This window comes from Mercenaria mercenaria, chromosome 13, assembly GCF_021730395.1.
Source record: "Mercenaria mercenaria strain notata chromosome 13, MADL_Memer_1, whole genome shotgun sequence".
NCBI classification, from domain to species: domain Eukaryota; kingdom Metazoa; phylum Mollusca; class Bivalvia; order Venerida; family Veneridae; genus Mercenaria; species Mercenaria mercenaria.
In genome coordinates this window covers 45,334,485-45,352,418 of record NC_069373.1, presented here as the reverse complement: position 1 = coordinate 45,352,418, position 17,934 = coordinate 45,334,485, and the positions used below count along the sequence as shown (strand labels likewise).

Genomic DNA, 17,934 nt, shown 5'->3' with positions numbered 1-17,934 from the left:
CTAGGGCATCTGCAGTAGAATAAAACTATATGCCACTTTAAGGGCAAATCATAGAAAAGCTCAGTAGCACTCTATAGATCACAAATTCTACCTGATTTACGTATTATTTTACGATGGAATGCTCGTTTCTATGTAATGTAACCAGTTTCGAATCTGGGCCATTTAGGATCAGAAACATTATGTCACTAGTTCTGACCGTGACAGTACTCTGGCTACTACGCCTGCTAGTTATTTTTATACAGATCTGAGAGAATCTCAGGTGAGTGGTCTACGGCCATCATGGTCCCCTTAAATTGTTGATAAAATTCATTAGCAATAAAGATAATTATTATTCTAGCCTTTTGTTTTGTCGACTGTAAACTTAAGGACCATCAACCGGATTCGTCATTAATTGCCACATCATGACATGTTTAATACTCTCTGGAACTAGTGACAGTATACAAACAGCCTGACGATTCAACCCCCGCTTAGTTTTAAAACATAAAGCCAATATAAAAGATATTTTTAGTAAACGACCATAATAATTAAACATCGGTCATACATACATAAAATTATATAAAAATATGTTAAACACGTAAATATTACAGCATTCTTTCTCTCGGAATTTTAAATTGTGATTTTCATACATGATCCCAATTATCGTTTTCAAAATATACAGACATTCTGGCGCTTTCTCTGAGTGGAGTTGGACTTCCGCATCTATATCCTAGCTTTCTGCGGCTGTAGCGCATTAAAACGTAATAGCGTCTGATGGCCCTTTCACGCTTCCGTAGAATCAACATTTATAACACGAAATTCATTTTGCAAATATTTCTGAAATGTCTAGGTCTGCAGCTCTAAAATACGTGTCAGTGTTGTTATATTTTCTGCTCCTTTGGGATCATGGAGTTCATTCAACATATGTGTACTAGAGTCCGTTTAAGCCGGTGCTAGGGGGCGTGAGAGGTGTTGCACATTTCACTACCTCTCATGAACAGACTCAATCAAACCGAGTGGGCTATATTATTCTTCTTGTTTGCATTCTTTGCTTCCAAAGGATCTTTTTACAGAGTTTATTTACTGTTATGTCTGTAACTGAAATATTTACATGTCGTTTTTTATTTAATTTTACATTCAGACGTTCATTTGTCATTTACATTTTTCATTATGTTTGTACGAATATCCGAATAGCAAAACAATATTCCAAGTAAAAAATAAAACTGAAAACTCGTTTGAAACTGTGAAATCTTTGACGCATGGAAAGTCGAGACGCCATTATTACGTCATTTCGGAATGACTACCTTTACGTCCCTGGCGGGAGCTGAATACAGGATTTGCACTCGTTAGTAAAGTACACGCTACATTTCTGACAGAAAACGATATGGACAAATTCAAGTTAAAACAAGAGCTGTCACTAATGGTGACAAATGCCCCCGCAGCGCCTTGACCTTTGACCTGGTGACCTTGACCTTTGACCTGGTGACACCAAAGTCAGTAGGAGTCGTGTACTCAATAAGTACTATCAGCATGTGAAGTTTGAATGTCCTGGGTGCAGTGGTTCGCGAGTAAAGTGCCTTCATGCAAAACGTTAACGTTGTGACGAACGAACGAACAAACGGACGTACAGTTAAAAACTAATATGCTTCCCTTCGGGGGCATAAATAGGGACATCGCATAGGAATAGTTCACCACTGAGTTGAAAAAAGGAAGCTAGAGCTACAAGGTTATCCGCATGTTTTCGTGCAGGTGTAAAATGACGTTTCACTAAACATTTGTTTGTGTGTTTTTGAATATTGACTGTAAAATGACGTTTCACTAAATCTTAAATATTGACTGTGAAAATGACATTCTCTCTTTAAACTTAACCTTCGTATATTTTCCGTGTTTTACTTTCATTCTGATTTTTAGCTGATTCATGGATGCATGCAGATACTATGTTGTTGTTTACTGAACTTTGTATCTCTACGACAATGTACTACGTACATGTCGGGAATATATGTCTGTAAACTGTTACATTAATTGTTTGTAAGAACAAGTTTTTTATTATGTTCTGGTCCTCAACCAAATAACGCTTTACGGAGTAATGGCCCTTAGTCTAACAATATTGCATAATAACGCAGACTTTCAGCATTTCTTTTCAATGTGAATTGAGATATTGAACTGGTCAGACATGGGAGAATCAGTCTTCTAAGCAAAGTTATGGCCCCTACTTTTTGTATGTTTTCTGCACTTTTCTTAATGATGAATGAAGGCATACATGGGAATACTGTGATTATACAGTTTTATGTTGGTTCGGCACGACGCTTAGGGTTTTGATTAATGCAGTGCAAACGGGCATATTTTGCAACTTTGGGGTTAGGCGTAAAAGGAATGTTTGTTTCCGGTATCCCGACTTGGCGTGACCCTTAATGTTTTTATGGCCTAGGAGAATACTTTTTCTCAACTTTTTAACAAAAAGATGCATAACTTCTTTTTTATGCTTTAAACATGCTCAGTGATGTTAGAAATAGACTTACTGATGCTTTAAAGGCATAACCCCCTTATTTGTATTCATTTTTGACATAGAAATAATTTCCGAAAAGTCTCACTTAATAAACCCCCACCCCCACCCCCATAAAAAATCCGACGTACCTACCCTCATTTTTTGTGCATGTTACCGGAAACAAAGAATTTTTTTAGGCCTTATCGTTGTTAAGCGATGCAAAAGCTTACATCATTGATAAATTGTGTAAATGCAAATAAAAATCATTTTGTATATTTCATTTAATCCGACAACTTTTAAAGTCAAACAAAACCTTATCATGCCTTTAACGAATCTGATATAAAATTAGTCTTATTCATATAATCATTATAATACAACAACAACATTACCAACAACAGCATATAATACGCAGCCTTCTTCGCTCAATTATAATATTAAGTCTTTCTTTAGTATTCAGACTTGTGTTAAAAAGAACTGATGTACTCAATGTGCCTTATTCTTCACGAGTACCTGATAAATGGTTTTGAGCCTACGTAAGAATAAACATTAGCTGTGCTTCGATGTGTCTTATTCTTCACGAGTACCTAATAAATGGTTTTAAGCCTACGTAAGAATAAACATTATCTGTGCTTCGGTGTGTCTTATTCTTCACGAGTACCTAATAAATGGTTTTGAGCCTACGTAAGAATAAACATTATCTGTGCTTCGATGTGTCTTATTCTTCACGAGTACCTAATAAATGGTTTTAAGCCTACGTAAGAATAAACATTATCTGTGCTTCGGTGTGTCTTATTCTTCACGAGTACCTAATAAATGGTTTTGAGCCTACGTAAGAATAAACATTATCTGTGCTTCGAGACCTGAAGAAATTTGCGTATCTTGTTGGCTGCTCGGAGAAGTTGTCATATGCTGCACTGCGCACCCCACCACAAGGTTTTGGACATGTCTGATAACATCTAGCAAACCGTACGTCTTCATCCTTATTAGAACTATCAGAGAGTAACTTTTTGCCTCTCGCTGGTCTCGGATAAGAATAATTGTTTTCCATCGACATATACTCGTCATCGTCTTTAGGAGTGACCATTGGCATGTATATGTCATCATTTTGTGAATCCATCCGTAAATATAGATCCTCACCATTGTTCCCAGCATCCATCATTAGGTATGGATCGTCATCCGTTATTTTACAAGCATTGGGAGCAGTTGCTTCTGGCGTGTTCATTTGACCTGTTCTCCGCATCTTATCTTGCCTGCAAGTTTCCAGTGAAGATGTGCTAAATCCGCGTTTACCTTGCTTCTTTAATGATGATTTCAATGCATTAAACATGTCTTCATTTTCATAGTCGACGGCTTTTCTGTCAGGATTTTCAGAAAGTGACCGTCCTCTTTCCGCAGAATTTGCATAATCTGGTTTAGGCACGCCCAACTTCGCTTTTGACTCACTGAATCTCATTTTTAACTTAACTGGTTTATATTCTGACCCATATTGCTTAGCTTTTGGCACTGGTAATTGAGATTTTAAAACACTATATTTAGGTCTTGTTCCTAATTCCTTGAGCTTTGGCTCGCTATGTTTAGAATCTTCTTGTTTCTTATGTTTTTCATTTTCTTCCTTAAAGTTAATCTCAGCCAAAGAAGTAATGCATTTGTCAAGTTTTTGAAGTCTAGAAACACATCCGGCATCCTCATATTCACTACTTGACTGTCTTTTTAAGGGTTCCTCAGGAATCAGATTAATCGAGAGTTTGTCGGGCACATTCTCGTATCCACTTGACTGTCTCTGCACCGAATGCTCCAAAGCAGAATTAGTCGATCGTTTTTCAGGTACATTAACATACTCACTCGATTGTCTCCTTGACGAATTTTTTGAAGTAGAAACATTTGACTTGCTCTCCGGTACATTCACATAAGTATTTGTATTGCACGGAGGTGGTACTGTCTTCAATAACTTTGCTTCCTTAAATTTCGTCCTTTTTATCTTTGCTAAAGAATTTTCATAATCGTGCGGTTCGTCTTTCGTTTGCACTTCAGCGCTTAACACGTTGCTGGAGATATTACCAAGTCTTTTAACATTTGGTTTCGGTTTAACTTTCGGTTTTATTTTTTCATGTCTTGTTTTAGAGATATTTGTGTCTTCTTTCACAGAATATATCTCTACCACATCTTTATGTTCTTCGTTTGTTGAACACTTATTTGAATCATTCGGAAGTTCAGTTCTGTCAGTTCCGACATTTCCGTCACATTTATCAACGTTTTCAATCTCAGCTTTGCCTTTGTTGTTCAAAACAGGGAAAACAGGAAAAGCAGTTTCGTAATCACTGTTAATGGACACTGTTTTAGCATGTTTTTGGGAATTGTGTCGCCTCTGAAGCGAAAATTTGGTTTCATCATTTAAATTTGGCATACTTAATTGCTTTGGCTTATCGCTGGCGGTCAGCAGACCCTGCTTTGAGAACTTGGTATTTTCATAAACAACAGCTGTGGAGGCAATAGTTTCATTTTGGGTAGAGGCAAGAGCAACGGTTTCATTTTGCTGTGCGGAACTGTTAACGCCCTGTACATCACATAATTCACCCTTTTTTGCGCCATTGGTTCCCACTAACTGAACGGGTCTAGGATGTTGACCGGAAGTCTGATCTTGTACCTGGCTTTCAAATACAGCAATAGGAAGTATTGTGTCTTGGCTGTAAATGGCGTTTTGCACCTGAATGGTAAAAGTAAACGAACTTTTATTAATTTTATCAATTTGATGTCTAAACTGATATAAAGTACTGAATATCACAAGAGACCAAAGAAAGCAGTTACAGTTCATCTAATATTCATTCAGTTACAATTCGCTTCAACTTTAGTTGCTCACGTGACAGACACCTTTTTTTTGAAAGATCAGTTTTATTTTCCAGTACTGAGTAGTGAAAAATTATAATTCAGTTTAAACTTCGAATATATAATAATGCCGTTTATAATTTTAAAATATCGATATAACGTCACATCAAATCTTGAACTTAAAACTACAAAAATAAATCAGTAGAAAGTATTTAAAGAGCCTTACATCTATTATACCAAAACATTCGTGCGAATAACGTAACTGAAGTCTTGCACACAACTTAGAACATATTTTCTTTGGTAGGTAGACATGATAAGTGAGAGAATTCGTGCGCATGACATCCTATCTCATGCAATGAGATTAGCTGAGTAATGACCGTGAAATAGTAGGTCTTACACACGACTTACAGAAATATTCTCAGAATTTTGATCTTTGACCTACAGGCTATAATTGTAGTATTAACTACAGCCAATGTATTTGAAATGTCTTACCCCATTTACAGCTTCCGGTACGTGCTCCTCCCTGTCAATTAGGTCTAAACTTACAGTTAGTGGTCTTTCACGACGTTCCGTATATACCCGCCTGAAAACCAAAAGCAACACAATTACTTATACATAAAGCTTAAATATAAATTGTAGTTTACTCGGATGGCGAGGGCAAAATGTTGGCATATATTATGAAAGTTTAAAATATCTGTAACGCTTATATTTTGCACACGTGGATACGCCTGTTTTATACACATGTGTACTAGTTTACACTTGAAGAAAGAGCATTTCCGTTCTGTATAGGTACAGCGGCCAGTGAGACATTAAATGGTAGTGGAGGTTAGCAAGCTTGTGGGTCTTGGCGAAATTGTCTCATTCTTTTGTAATCTGTCAAGGGCGACTAGACTTACTCATGATAGAAATATATGCTACCAATCCAAAGTTTTCAAAAGTAAGGTAAATTTTATCTACAGTCATAAGAAGCCAGCAAAGGGTCTGCTTAAGTAATGGATCCGTTATGACATTCGGCAGTTTTCGTGCGGTTACGTCATTTTCCGACTTCTACTTCGGTAATCCTCGGTCGTTACCATGGCTCAAGCTAACACATGCCTACGTATCAGCCGAGAAATGCCGAGATCACTAACGGTGAATACGGACAATACGTTATCAAACGGACATTGCCGGTTACGGTCTACTACCGTAAGGTAGGCGGCTGGCTAAGTCAAGTAGAAATTACCAATATTGACTGTCTGCTTAAGGTAGGTAGTTGCTTAATACAGGTGGCCGGTAAGGCAGAAATTGAATGACGAGTAGTTAGTAAGTTTTTGAACATCTGCTACTTTAGATAAATGAAAACACTTGAAGGCTAGGCGCCCCCTACCGGACTAATCATTATCAGTATCCGCTGTTATATCTGTTATGACAAAAAAAACAAAAAAAAAAAAAAAAAAAAAAAAAATATGCCATTGGTCAATTTCAGAAATGTGCGCACAGAAACAGCCAATCAAATGCTCGAGTTTTGAGACTGATCTTCAAACTCTTGGTATTAACCTTGGACCGTGGATCAAGTTTCAAAATGCTTTAAATACACTGAGACACGAAGAAATGTATCAGTATGACCTAATGTTACCAAATTGATACTTGAATCAAGAGGCTAACCAATAGCCGTGTCATACGGGTCATACACTTCAAGTGTTATTAAGTGCAATTAAATTGGTCATCCTTCATATGATGCTATAACTTTATAGTTAAGATATTTACTTCTTTTATCAAATTTATTTAATTTGACTAAATATATAACCAAATGAGTTAATGCTCTCAATTTGAAAAAAAAAAGATTACCTATTTTATTTCAACAATCGACGAATAACATTACTGGATGAATATGTTTCGTGTAAGACGATGTATCATCTCATTATTTACGATTTAAAAAAAAACAACGTTGGCCGAATTAAGTCAAGATTATTTTTTTCTGTATGCATTTTCAAGTTCCGTCGTTTCGATCACTTGGAATGCAGATGGTATCATGATTACGTATTTTTTTCTTTGCAGAAAAAATGAAAATAAATTAGAAAAGATTATTTAACATTTTCCTCAACGATACGGGGTCTATCAAACATAAATCAGACTCCACTTACGGGCACTCCTCCCAATATAATAGGGTTATTATAGTAGTTGCTTGATCTGGGATGCTGTATTCCGATCGGGTCGCACCACATGGTCCTTTTATTATATACCTACACCAGTTTGTTTGTTGTTTTGTTATGGTCACAACCAGTTAAATAGTTTTCCCTATATATTCTATATAAAACTGACATTTTTTAAAGAGCTACCAAACATAGCTATACCCATTTCAGAGAACAAATCCTTACCTCATTTTAAAGAGTTATGATAAAACTGATATAAAATGAAGAGAAAAGTATGGGTCATGTATCTTTTAAGAGAGATTTCTCTGGTCACATTTGCTTACTGTAAACTGACATCAAAATCACACTGCTGTGACCTGGAAGTACTATTCATACTACAATTGAGATTCACTTCACCAAATACAACCTTCTCTCCCATTTTTCCTACCAAAATGTCACAAATACATCCACAATGAAATTTAAACAGAAACTAGCTTTAATTTAGACCTCTGTTGCCATGCCAAGTAATAGTGTTCAAATATCTGGCAGCCATTACGCTGGTTCCTTTAGTTTAGTTAGGCCTTATCGAACGAAATCTTCTATGTTATCGATGTTATAAAAGATAGAACGGAGTGTAGTTTGTGCCAGAGTACGGTGTCGGGTTATGCATATTAAATGAAGATCAATATGGATTTTTTTCTGCCTGCTCGTATTTACTTGTAAAATAAAAGCCGTGTTTTTGACCGAATTTATATATAATTAATCGCAATTTTAAGTCCACTCCAGAGAAAATGGTATATTACTTAACGTTTACCCTGCTAAATTTCTAATATGGACTGGTCCAGCATTCAATTTGGGCAATACCATTTATCATTCGAAGGGGTTTTCTCTGAAATTTACTGACTGAATACTAGTAGCGAACAGTGCCGACCATGATCACCATGACCATGATCTGATTTTGGTCTGCACTGGTTGCATAGGCAGAGCAGGCTAAAGGTTGATTGTAGTGTATATTTTGTGACATGCATCATATAGACACGACACGCCCTTTGACAGGAAATCCGCGAACAGTACAATAGTAAATACATGCAGCAGTCTTTCTTTATTTATATTGTTGTCAAAATTTATCTTTGCGTAATAAGTAGTCATGACTGTACAACATACTGGACCGACAACACTTATACATTTCCTGACAAGTTCCTTCCTGTAACACTTCTTAATATCAAAGATTATTTTCAATAAGATCAAATAATATTATTGTTAGCATCTTTTTAGCTCGACTTTTCGAAGAATAGTCTGGCTATTCTACTCACCCTGTCGTCTGCGTCACACCTTATAGTAAGTACATTATGGCTACCGTTTAAATGCATATAGCCTTGAAACTTTCTTTTTTCTTTTTCCATGTCAATTGTTTACCAAGCTCAATGGATCAAGTCACATAACCCTGATATGTATTTTGGCCAAATTATGCCCCCTTTTGGACATAGAAAATTCTGGCTAAAGTTTTACATGCAATTTACTATCTCCAAAACTGATAGAGATATGGGATTAAAACTTCACCTGTGTCTTCAGGGTTATAAAACTAGGTTATAGCTTCAAGTCCCATAACCTTGACATTGGTTTTGGCAAAATAATGTCCCCTTTTGGACTTAGAAAATCCTGGTTAAAGTTTTGCGTGCATGCACTTATAGCTATTACTTGAAGGCATATAGATTCGAAACTTTTTTTTTTCTGTCAACTTCCAACATCACTTGGTCAAGTCCTATAACTCTGACATGTATTTTGGCCAAATTATGTCCCCATTTTGACATAGAAAATTCTGGTTAAAGTTTTGCATGCAACTGGTTTATCTCCAAGACTAATGCAGAAATGGAATTGAAACTTCCTATGTGTCTGCGGTGCTTTAAGTCTCATAACTCTGACATGCGTTTTGGCAAAATTACGCACCCTTTTGGACTTAGAAACTTCTGTTTAAGTTTTGCGTGCAAGTACTTACACCCATTTCCTAAAGGCACATAGCTTTGACATTTATTGTTTTCTTTTTCTCCGTGGCCGAGTGGTTAAGGTCGCTGACTTCAAATCACTTGCCCCTCATCGATGTGGGTTCGAGCCTCACTCGGGGCGTTGAATTCTTCATGTGAGGAAGCCATCCAGTTGGCTTACGGAAGGTCGGTGGTTCTACCCAGGTGCCCGCTCGTGATGAATTAATGCACGGAGGGGCACCTGAGGTCTTCCCCCACCATTAAAAGCTGGAAAGTCGCCATATGACCTATCATGTGTCGGTGCGACGTTAAATCCAACCAAATAAAATAAATAAATTTTTTTTTCTAGGTCAACTTCCAACCTCACTTGGTGAAGTCCCATAACTCTGACATGTATTTTGGCCAAATTATGCCCTCTTTTGGACATAGAAATTCTGGTTAAAGATTTGCATGCAAGTCACTATGTCCAAAACTAATGCAGATAGAAACTGAAACTTCCTATGTGTCTTCGGTGTTACAAAACTAGGTGACAGCTTCAAGTCCCATAATTTTAACAAATTGACATGCGTTTTGGCAAAATTATGTCCCCTTCTGGACTTAGATAATCCTGGTATAAGTTTTGCGTGCAAGCACTTACAGCTATTACTAAAAAGGCACATAGTTTTGAAACTTATTTTTTCTTTTTCTTGGTGAATTACCAACCTCACAACCTCACTGGACCAAGTCTCTAAACTCTGACATGTATTTTAGCAAATTATGCCCTCTTTTGGACTTAGAAAATACTGGGTAAAGTTTTGCGTGCAGGTTACTATCTCCAAACCAAATGCAGATATTGAATTGAAACTTCACATTTGTCTTCGAGGTCATAGAACCATGTGATAGCATCAAGTCCCATAACTCTGACATGTATTTTGCCAAATTATGTCCCCTTTTGAACTTAGAACTCCTGGTTAAAGTTTTGCATGCAAGTTACTACCTCCAAAACTTATGCAGATTCTGGATTGAATCTCTATAGATATTATAACGTTTAGGGTAATATTCCTGCTTCTGGGACAACAATTTGAATAGCCGAGCATTGGCTGTCTTACGGACAACTCTTGTTTATCAATTAATTTTAATCTTTACCTTGCCAAATTTCTATAATAATCTTTTACATCTTTCAATCTGGACAGTACCAATGACTGTCAAAAGAGGTGCTTACCAAAATGATACTGACTGAATGGCGAACAGTGCAGATCTTGATCAGACTGCACGAATATGCAGGCTGATCAAGATCTACATTGGTCGCAAAAGCAGAATTAATCGTGTCCAGCATGATAAAGGTCAAGGTAGTTCTGCATGCTCGTATCCAAACATTTTCTATAATGTAGAACTTGATTAAACCCCGATTTTTCAAAACTTCCAAATATTCTTAGATAAATGAATAAACGAGATAGGATCGTCTGCTTGATTTTTTGTTGGACGGATTTGAAAAATTATTGACCTCGCACAAGTTTTCAAAACTGGAGTCTATGGGAAAATTACAATTCTGATTAACATTTTCGCGAATAGAAATTATTCTGCAACGTAGATTTTTATTGATTTTCTCGCAGTCGTGAATGAACGCATTATCTAAAAGATGGTGAAATAAAATGTATATGTCCATGTGCTTCTTTTTCTGATATTTGAATATGATAAAAGAGACCCGCAGATTTCAAGCAGATTTTAAGACATTATATATTTGAAATGATTTAACATGTCAAAAGTTTTAATACAAATTTCATCTCAATGTGTAACACTCTTCTTGGTGAAGTTTTAGCATATCAGGGTTTTTAACACTGTTCTGTACAATACGGGTACTTATTACAAGCTTACAACAAACAGACCATATATATTTTTAACATTCTAGCTCATGCACAAATTTATTATAGAAGCCTGTACATTTTTTGACGCAAAAGTGACTACTCAACGAAAAAAGGAAATCACAAAATGGCGTGCCCAACTTAAAGACTTTGGCAAAACTCAGCCACCATATCCAACGGATCTTTCCAAAGATATAACTGTACTAAAAATCGTGCAAGATAAGTGAGCACATGATTGCAAGTCGGCTGTCTTAATTTCACAAGATATGTACGTACCACTGAAAAACTGGTGCAAATATCACTTTTTGCACGTAAATTTATGCTATAAACGCAAATTAAGATTAGTCTGTTGATAATAAACTAAACTGATCCACCTATCAATATGTAGTTTTTACCGGATTATGGTCGGAACTAAATATATAGACAGATTTTCTGTTACCGGGCAATACGGACGACGTGTAATATCTACGGTTCTCCAAAATATTACACAAATGCAGTTCCTTTAACTGTTAAATCTTGCGACATCATATAGAGTATGGAGCAACATGTGAATAGTGTGTGTAGGAATTCCTATGCACAGTTGCGGCAAATTAGTCACATCAGACAATATATAACCGCAAACGCAGCCAAATCTCTAATCAACTCTCTTGTTACATCACGTTTGGATTATTGCAACTCTCTTCTATATGGAATTCCAAAACGGTCAATGAACAAACTGCAATATGTCCAAAACACGGCAGCTAGAATCGTAACCAGAACATCCAGATACGACCATATAACGCCGGTTCTGCGTGAACTCCATTGGCTTCCTGTGCAATGTAGGGTAAAATACAAAATTATAACACATACATATAAGGCACTCAAAGATCAATCACCAGCTTATGTAGCGAACATGCTAGAAATATATACACCATCCAGAAATCTGAGATCGCAGAATAATGCATTAAAACTAGTGGTGCCCAAATTTCGAACAATACGATTTGGTGACAGGAGCTTTCAGACAGCTGCTGCGAGGTTATGGAATGCCCTCCCATCTGGCATAAGAGAGTGCAAGACCGTGCAAAGTTTCAAAAAAGCGCTAAAGACGCATTATTTCATACAATTCTTTGGCAACTAACATCTCACTGATTACCTGATTTATAATGTAGGTACTTTGCCGGCCAATTAATTACTTTAATTAAGAACTCCAGTGTGACAGAATAATGTTGGCGGTGTTTTTTTTTTCTGTGGGATGTATCATGGATGTTCTCCGGACCGTTTGGGTGGGGATTGACCCAATCATCCGGGACGGTTTGCATGCTGTGATGCATTTCGCAGACATCATACCGTTTAATTCCGTCTGTTCAAAATGTAAGATATCTTCTGTTCTATTCTGCTCTGACCTGTGTCTTTGATAGGTCAGTTAATGTTTTATGATATTGTATTTTTGTTTCATGTTTTGATCTGCCTACCTTCCAATTTAAAATGCTTGGTATCTTATTACCGTAATGTAATTTTAATTTCTTCTATAATAGTTCAATTCCCATTTTTTTATTGAACATTATATAAATGTTTTTTATGTAAAGCACTTTTGAACGTATTTTTATATGAAAAGAGTGCTATATAAATGTGGTATATAATAAAAGAGTATTTCAATATGAAAACAATATATAACCAGTGAAACAATACTTTCTTCTGCCTTTGTATACAAAATGACGGACATGGTTCAATGTCGAATTGATTGAAAATGAACCCGGTTACAAATAAACAAAACTGTTCGTCAACCGTTGTCATAAATTCAATATCTGATCAACGGGAATTTTTACCTTCAGCAAATATATGGTATTATTATATAACTCCTTATATTAATCGCCGGTCGATAGTTTGTGATATTCACCGGTCTATAGTTCAACACTGAATTTTGATGGGGGAAAGTCACAACTTGTAGTTAAGAAATAATAAGTTCCCAAACGTGGTTTATCGTAGAATAACCCAAGTGTTGAGTTCTTATGCGTAAGAATATATCACGAAGGCCGTAGGCCTGAGTGACATATTGTTTCGCTTAAGAACGAAAAACTCGGGTTATTCTATGATAAATCACACTTTGGAACTTATTATTTTCATTCTAACTCGACATACTAGTATCAACAGTGTTAGAAAAAAATGGTAACTACTTTTTACGACCGCGCTACGCACCTGGATCGGATGACGTCATTGCACTCGAGTGGTATATTGCAGAATAACCCGAGATAGATTTTGCTCTACATGTACATGTAGGTTATTTGCTGGTCGAGTTAGAATAAAAAATAATGAAATTTCCCTATTGATATAATGTGAATAAAAAAAAAATATTGATCGGCAAGTCATTTGATAAGTGTTCGATAGAAACATATTTTACGGTCACATTTTGTAAATGTTATCACCGACTGGAAAACAAAGATATTCACAATGGAAGGAAAGTATCATATTAATTTTTAAAAATATAGAGATTATCTAGCGTTTTGTTGTTGTTTTGTTTTACCTAGAAAACAACACTGCATTGAATCAACACACTTAGTCAGAAATCTAGACTTAGACCCAGACAAGCTCTTTTGGCTATGACTTCTTTCCAGTTATACTTCCGTTTATATTTTCAAATAAGTTAATAGAGCCAGTCTATATCCTGCATCCATTTATTCTGAGAAAATCTTCAGAATAGATAGGCTATTGGATCAAGATTGTCTGAATTCGAATTTTAAAGTTAACGCTAACTTTTCTTTTGCTCTCACATAGTTGAATTAAAAATGAAATTTCGTCTGAATCAGTCTTCTAGACAGACTGCCTTGTAAAATTATGTTGTGACAAAGTCATGGCGTTTAAGTATTTGACTGTATTCAGTCTAATAAAATCTATATGACTGTATTCGGTCTAATAAATCTATATGACTGTATTCAGTCTAATAAAATCTATATGACTGTATTCGGTCTAATAAATCTATATGACTGTATTCAGTCTTATAAATCTATATGACTGTATTCGGTCTAATAAAATCTATATGACTGTATTCGGTCTAATAGAATCTACATGACTGTATTCAGTCTAATAAATCTATATGACTGTATTCAGTCTAATAGAATCTATATGACTGTATTCAGTCTAATTCAGTCTAATAAATCTATATGATTGTATTCAGTCTAATAAAATCTATATGACTGTATTCAGTCTAATAGTCTAGTAAAATCGTGTGAAGATTCTAGTATAGAACACAACCAAGCAAAAATAATAGCTGACTCGGTTTGACTGGAACTGTTCGTGAGGGTAATGGAATTTGCAGCACCCATCACACCCCTCTTACCGGCTGCAGGGGAATTCTATTATCAAGAAACTATCTAAGTTCTAGACTTTTAACTCTGATACAAACTGAATAAGGACCAGGGCCTATTTTCAACAAGCTTAAATTTTAGAGTGGGAAATACGAATTACATATTTTTTGAATATGGACAAAGTTTTCACCGACGTCCAAAGTCCTAAATTTATTTTTGTTATAGGACGATTATTTAAGTTGACACGAATTTTTGATGCAATATTACGTAGTTGTACGGCATATGTGTGTTTACACCCCCCCCCCCCCCCCCCCCCCTCTCCCCCGCACACACACAATAAAAAACAGACCGAGCATTAAAATACAAGAACATTTGTTATTATAAAATATTATAGATACAACAAAAACTTACAAATTGTGTCTCCTTGTACGCCTGGACTTTACGATGAAAGCGATTATAACAAGAACTATAATTAGAACTACGGTTCCACCGATGGCAGCCATTGCAAGATATATAAAATCGTCATCTTCAGCTGCTTCGGGAGAACCGGTTGTACTCGCCGCTGTCATTTTTGATGCTGTTGTTATGTCTTCAGGTGTACTTTCCCATGCTCCTGTAGTCATGTCGTAACTACTGTAGTCAGAGGAAGAAGTATCACCTGCTTCCGGTATGTCAGTTGTCATAGGTAATATTTTCTAGTTGCTGTTAGTTTTCACATAGCTATTTCAAGTTACGGTTGGTTTTGTAGTTGGTTCAAATAAGTTTTTTTATGCACTAAATATTTGTTTGCACATGAAGTTTCAATACACTTTCTTTTAAAGGAATATTCCCATAGTTATTGCGTCAATATTCGCTTTATATCGAATACAAATGTATATTACGTGAATTTTTATTCAACTTGCCAACAAATAATTTCAATTTTTTAATTGAAGTATCAATTTTGCACACCACTTTGAACTGACGATACAAGTTGACGAAAATTTTGATTGCAAAACTTACATTTTAAATCGACCTAGTATTAACAATGTCGAGACACAATGATCATAGCAGCTATTATTCTCAGGTTTTCTTGACAACTAATAAATAGTCCGACCTCTTTTTTGTGGTTTTAAGAACCATTGTAACCACTTCTGTATTTCAACATCTTCACAAACAACATGCACGAAAAGACCTTAAAATACTTTTTTAAGTTGTCATAAGAACCACACAAACACACATTTCAAGGCTAAATGCGATTATCCCAACGCCAAAGGAGCGCGAGCGTGTGAGACAACCAGCGGAAATGTAGCTTCCGACAACACTTAGTGGCAAGTGTTTCGTCATGCCAGAAGATCAAATCTGAACTAGATCGGAGTTGTACATACACTTCGCAAAGTGTAATATACACTCCTTATATCAAAGTAAACTTCATTTCACGTGACTTAGACTATTTGGTTGCAGGCTCATATCTATGATTAACTGGAGTGCATATTTACTTTATGTCGGGGCTTTGAGTCTAGTTTGGTCCCAGCTGAAGAATCTCCTGTTACAGAAATCGGATGAGGCAACATTATGCTTTATACTTAAATGCTGCACACCTCTCGCTCTTTACCAACTTTTTTTCCAAAATGTAGAAAATAACGTTCATTTCACGTGACTTTGACTATTTGGTTGCAGGTTTATATCTATGATTAACCCCAGTGCATATTTACGTTATTTCGGGGCTTCGAGTCTAGTTTGGTCCCAGCTGAAGTATCTCCTGTTACAGAAATCGGATTAAGCAACATTATGCTATATGCTTAAATGCTGCACACCTCCTGATCTTTGCCAACTTTTTTTTCAATCAGAATTTAAAAAATACTTTCGTAACTTAGTAATTGCAATAGAAAGAAATTTGAAAAGTGATTCTGTGCTTTTGTGATTTTTTTTTAAAAATCTACAATACATGTAACTTTCTTATTTGGAATAAAACAATGCAGAAAAATCACAAGCCGTTTAGTCAAGCTTTTGAAATTTGATATAAGATAGAAGCTGTACTTTAACATACGTAAATATCTTTTTCAACAATTCTAATTTATCGTTTTCGAAACCTTTAATATGTCTTTTTTTTTCTATTTACACTGTGCTTGATGTAGAAAACATGTTTAAATGCAGCTCTGCACGAATACAACTGCAAAGAGTGTTGTATCGAAAAGCTAACTAATTTTAGGCAGCAGGATGTGTGTATTTTTCCATTCAGACTAAACTAATAACTTACGTCACAATAGAACAAAAATAACTTCAAACGGACCTCAGTCAATGCCTAGAAATCGTCAAGATGTAATTATTAATATATTCGATCATGTTAAAATAGCATCAATTGTTTTACAAACACAGGAGATAGGGAAGCACGTGTGAAACTAGAAGTGATACACACAAGTTATACAGTATGTCAACAAACATTCCCAGTGATTTCATTTAGTAATCATTAGTTATTGTTTTGGCAATCCTCTCAATTTAAGGTAGTTCTGTGCGTTTGATAGACCGGAATTAATGACGTAACGTCATTTATCCGGATAACGTAGACTATAGCCTGGATTCGGCACCATTTTATGAACTACTAATGGCAAATCATGAGTAAAGTTATTAAATCAGCAACGCTACTATCTTTTTAAAGATAACATATGATATAATGTAGTTGGTTTACGGTGGATGGGGGGGGGGGGGGGGGGGGGGGGGTCAAAAATGAATGTTTCAGGGGAAGTCAACATTTGCAGAAATATAGTAAATTACGGGAGATTTAGCTCCCGTTAACCACAGTTTAACCAAGTTTAACATTAACGTTCATGTTTATCATTCACTCATTTTAGCTGTTGTCTCTACATTTTATTTCTAGATATAACGTTTGCTTATCATTATTTCAATTAGTGTTGTTGCTTATTATGTAATTATTTTGATATTGAATTTGAATAATGAAGTATAACAATATGTTTAGCAATGAAATCTCAGAATAAAAACAAAGAAATGCGCAGCTTTATAGTCCTTAACTGTGTTTACTTTTTTCATAAGCGTTTAAAAAGTGTTTGAAAGAAAATAACAAATGAAAATGAGTTGGAAGACCGAGGCTGTATATATAAGGTCTGACATCATCAAACAAGTACAAATTCATTGTATATGTTATCAGCTAAAATGACAATAGGGTTCAATCTATGTTATCAGCTCATTTCAACACCTCGCGTGGCGTAGAGATAGCCCTGATAATGGTAACGTCCCGTTAAGATAGCCGTGTTTGTCAAGTGATTTTAAAGGTCATTGCTTTTGTATCGACACAAAACTAGAGGAGATGAAGAAAATCCTTCCCCGACTAAAGCTAAAGGATAGACTCAATTAACTTATATCATGAAAACAAATCTCATTATTATTAAGTGGTAAACTAACTCAGTTAAAAACAATTAAAGTAAAAAGGTCTATTCCTTA

The 17,934-nt window shown here is 35.7% G+C and overlaps 1 protein-coding gene across 1 annotated transcript; it reads right to left on the bottom strand.

The window, feature by feature from the left end:
• Nucleotides 1-2,724: 2,724 nt before the first annotated feature.
• Nucleotides 2,725-15,786, bottom strand: LOC123528475 (uncharacterized). The gene is made up of 3 exons (XM_045308217.2): nucleotides 14,911-15,786; nucleotides 5,777-5,867; nucleotides 2,725-5,165 (listed from the first exon to the last, which is right to left on the bottom strand). The coding sequence occupies exons 1-3, from the start codon at nucleotides 15,180-15,182 to the stop codon at nucleotides 3,258-3,260; spliced, it is 2,271 nt and encodes a 756-aa protein (XP_045164152.2). The 5' UTR covers nucleotides 15,183-15,786; the 3' UTR covers nucleotides 2,725-3,257.
• Nucleotides 15,787-17,934: the final 2,148 nt, after the last annotated feature.

Coding starts and splice junctions, on each gene's coding strand:
- LOC123528475 (XM_045308217.2), bottom strand. CDS start 15,182: ATGACAACTGACATACCGGAAGCAGGTGATACTTCTTCCTCTGACTAC. Junction 5,868..14,910: donor CGTACAAGGAGACACAATTT/GTAAGTTTTTGT, acceptor TTTGGTTTTCAG/GCGGGTATATACGGAACGTC. Junction 5,166..5,776: donor TACCGGAAGCTGTAAATGGG/GTAAGACATTTC, acceptor TTTACCATTCAG/GTGCAAAACGCCATTTACAG.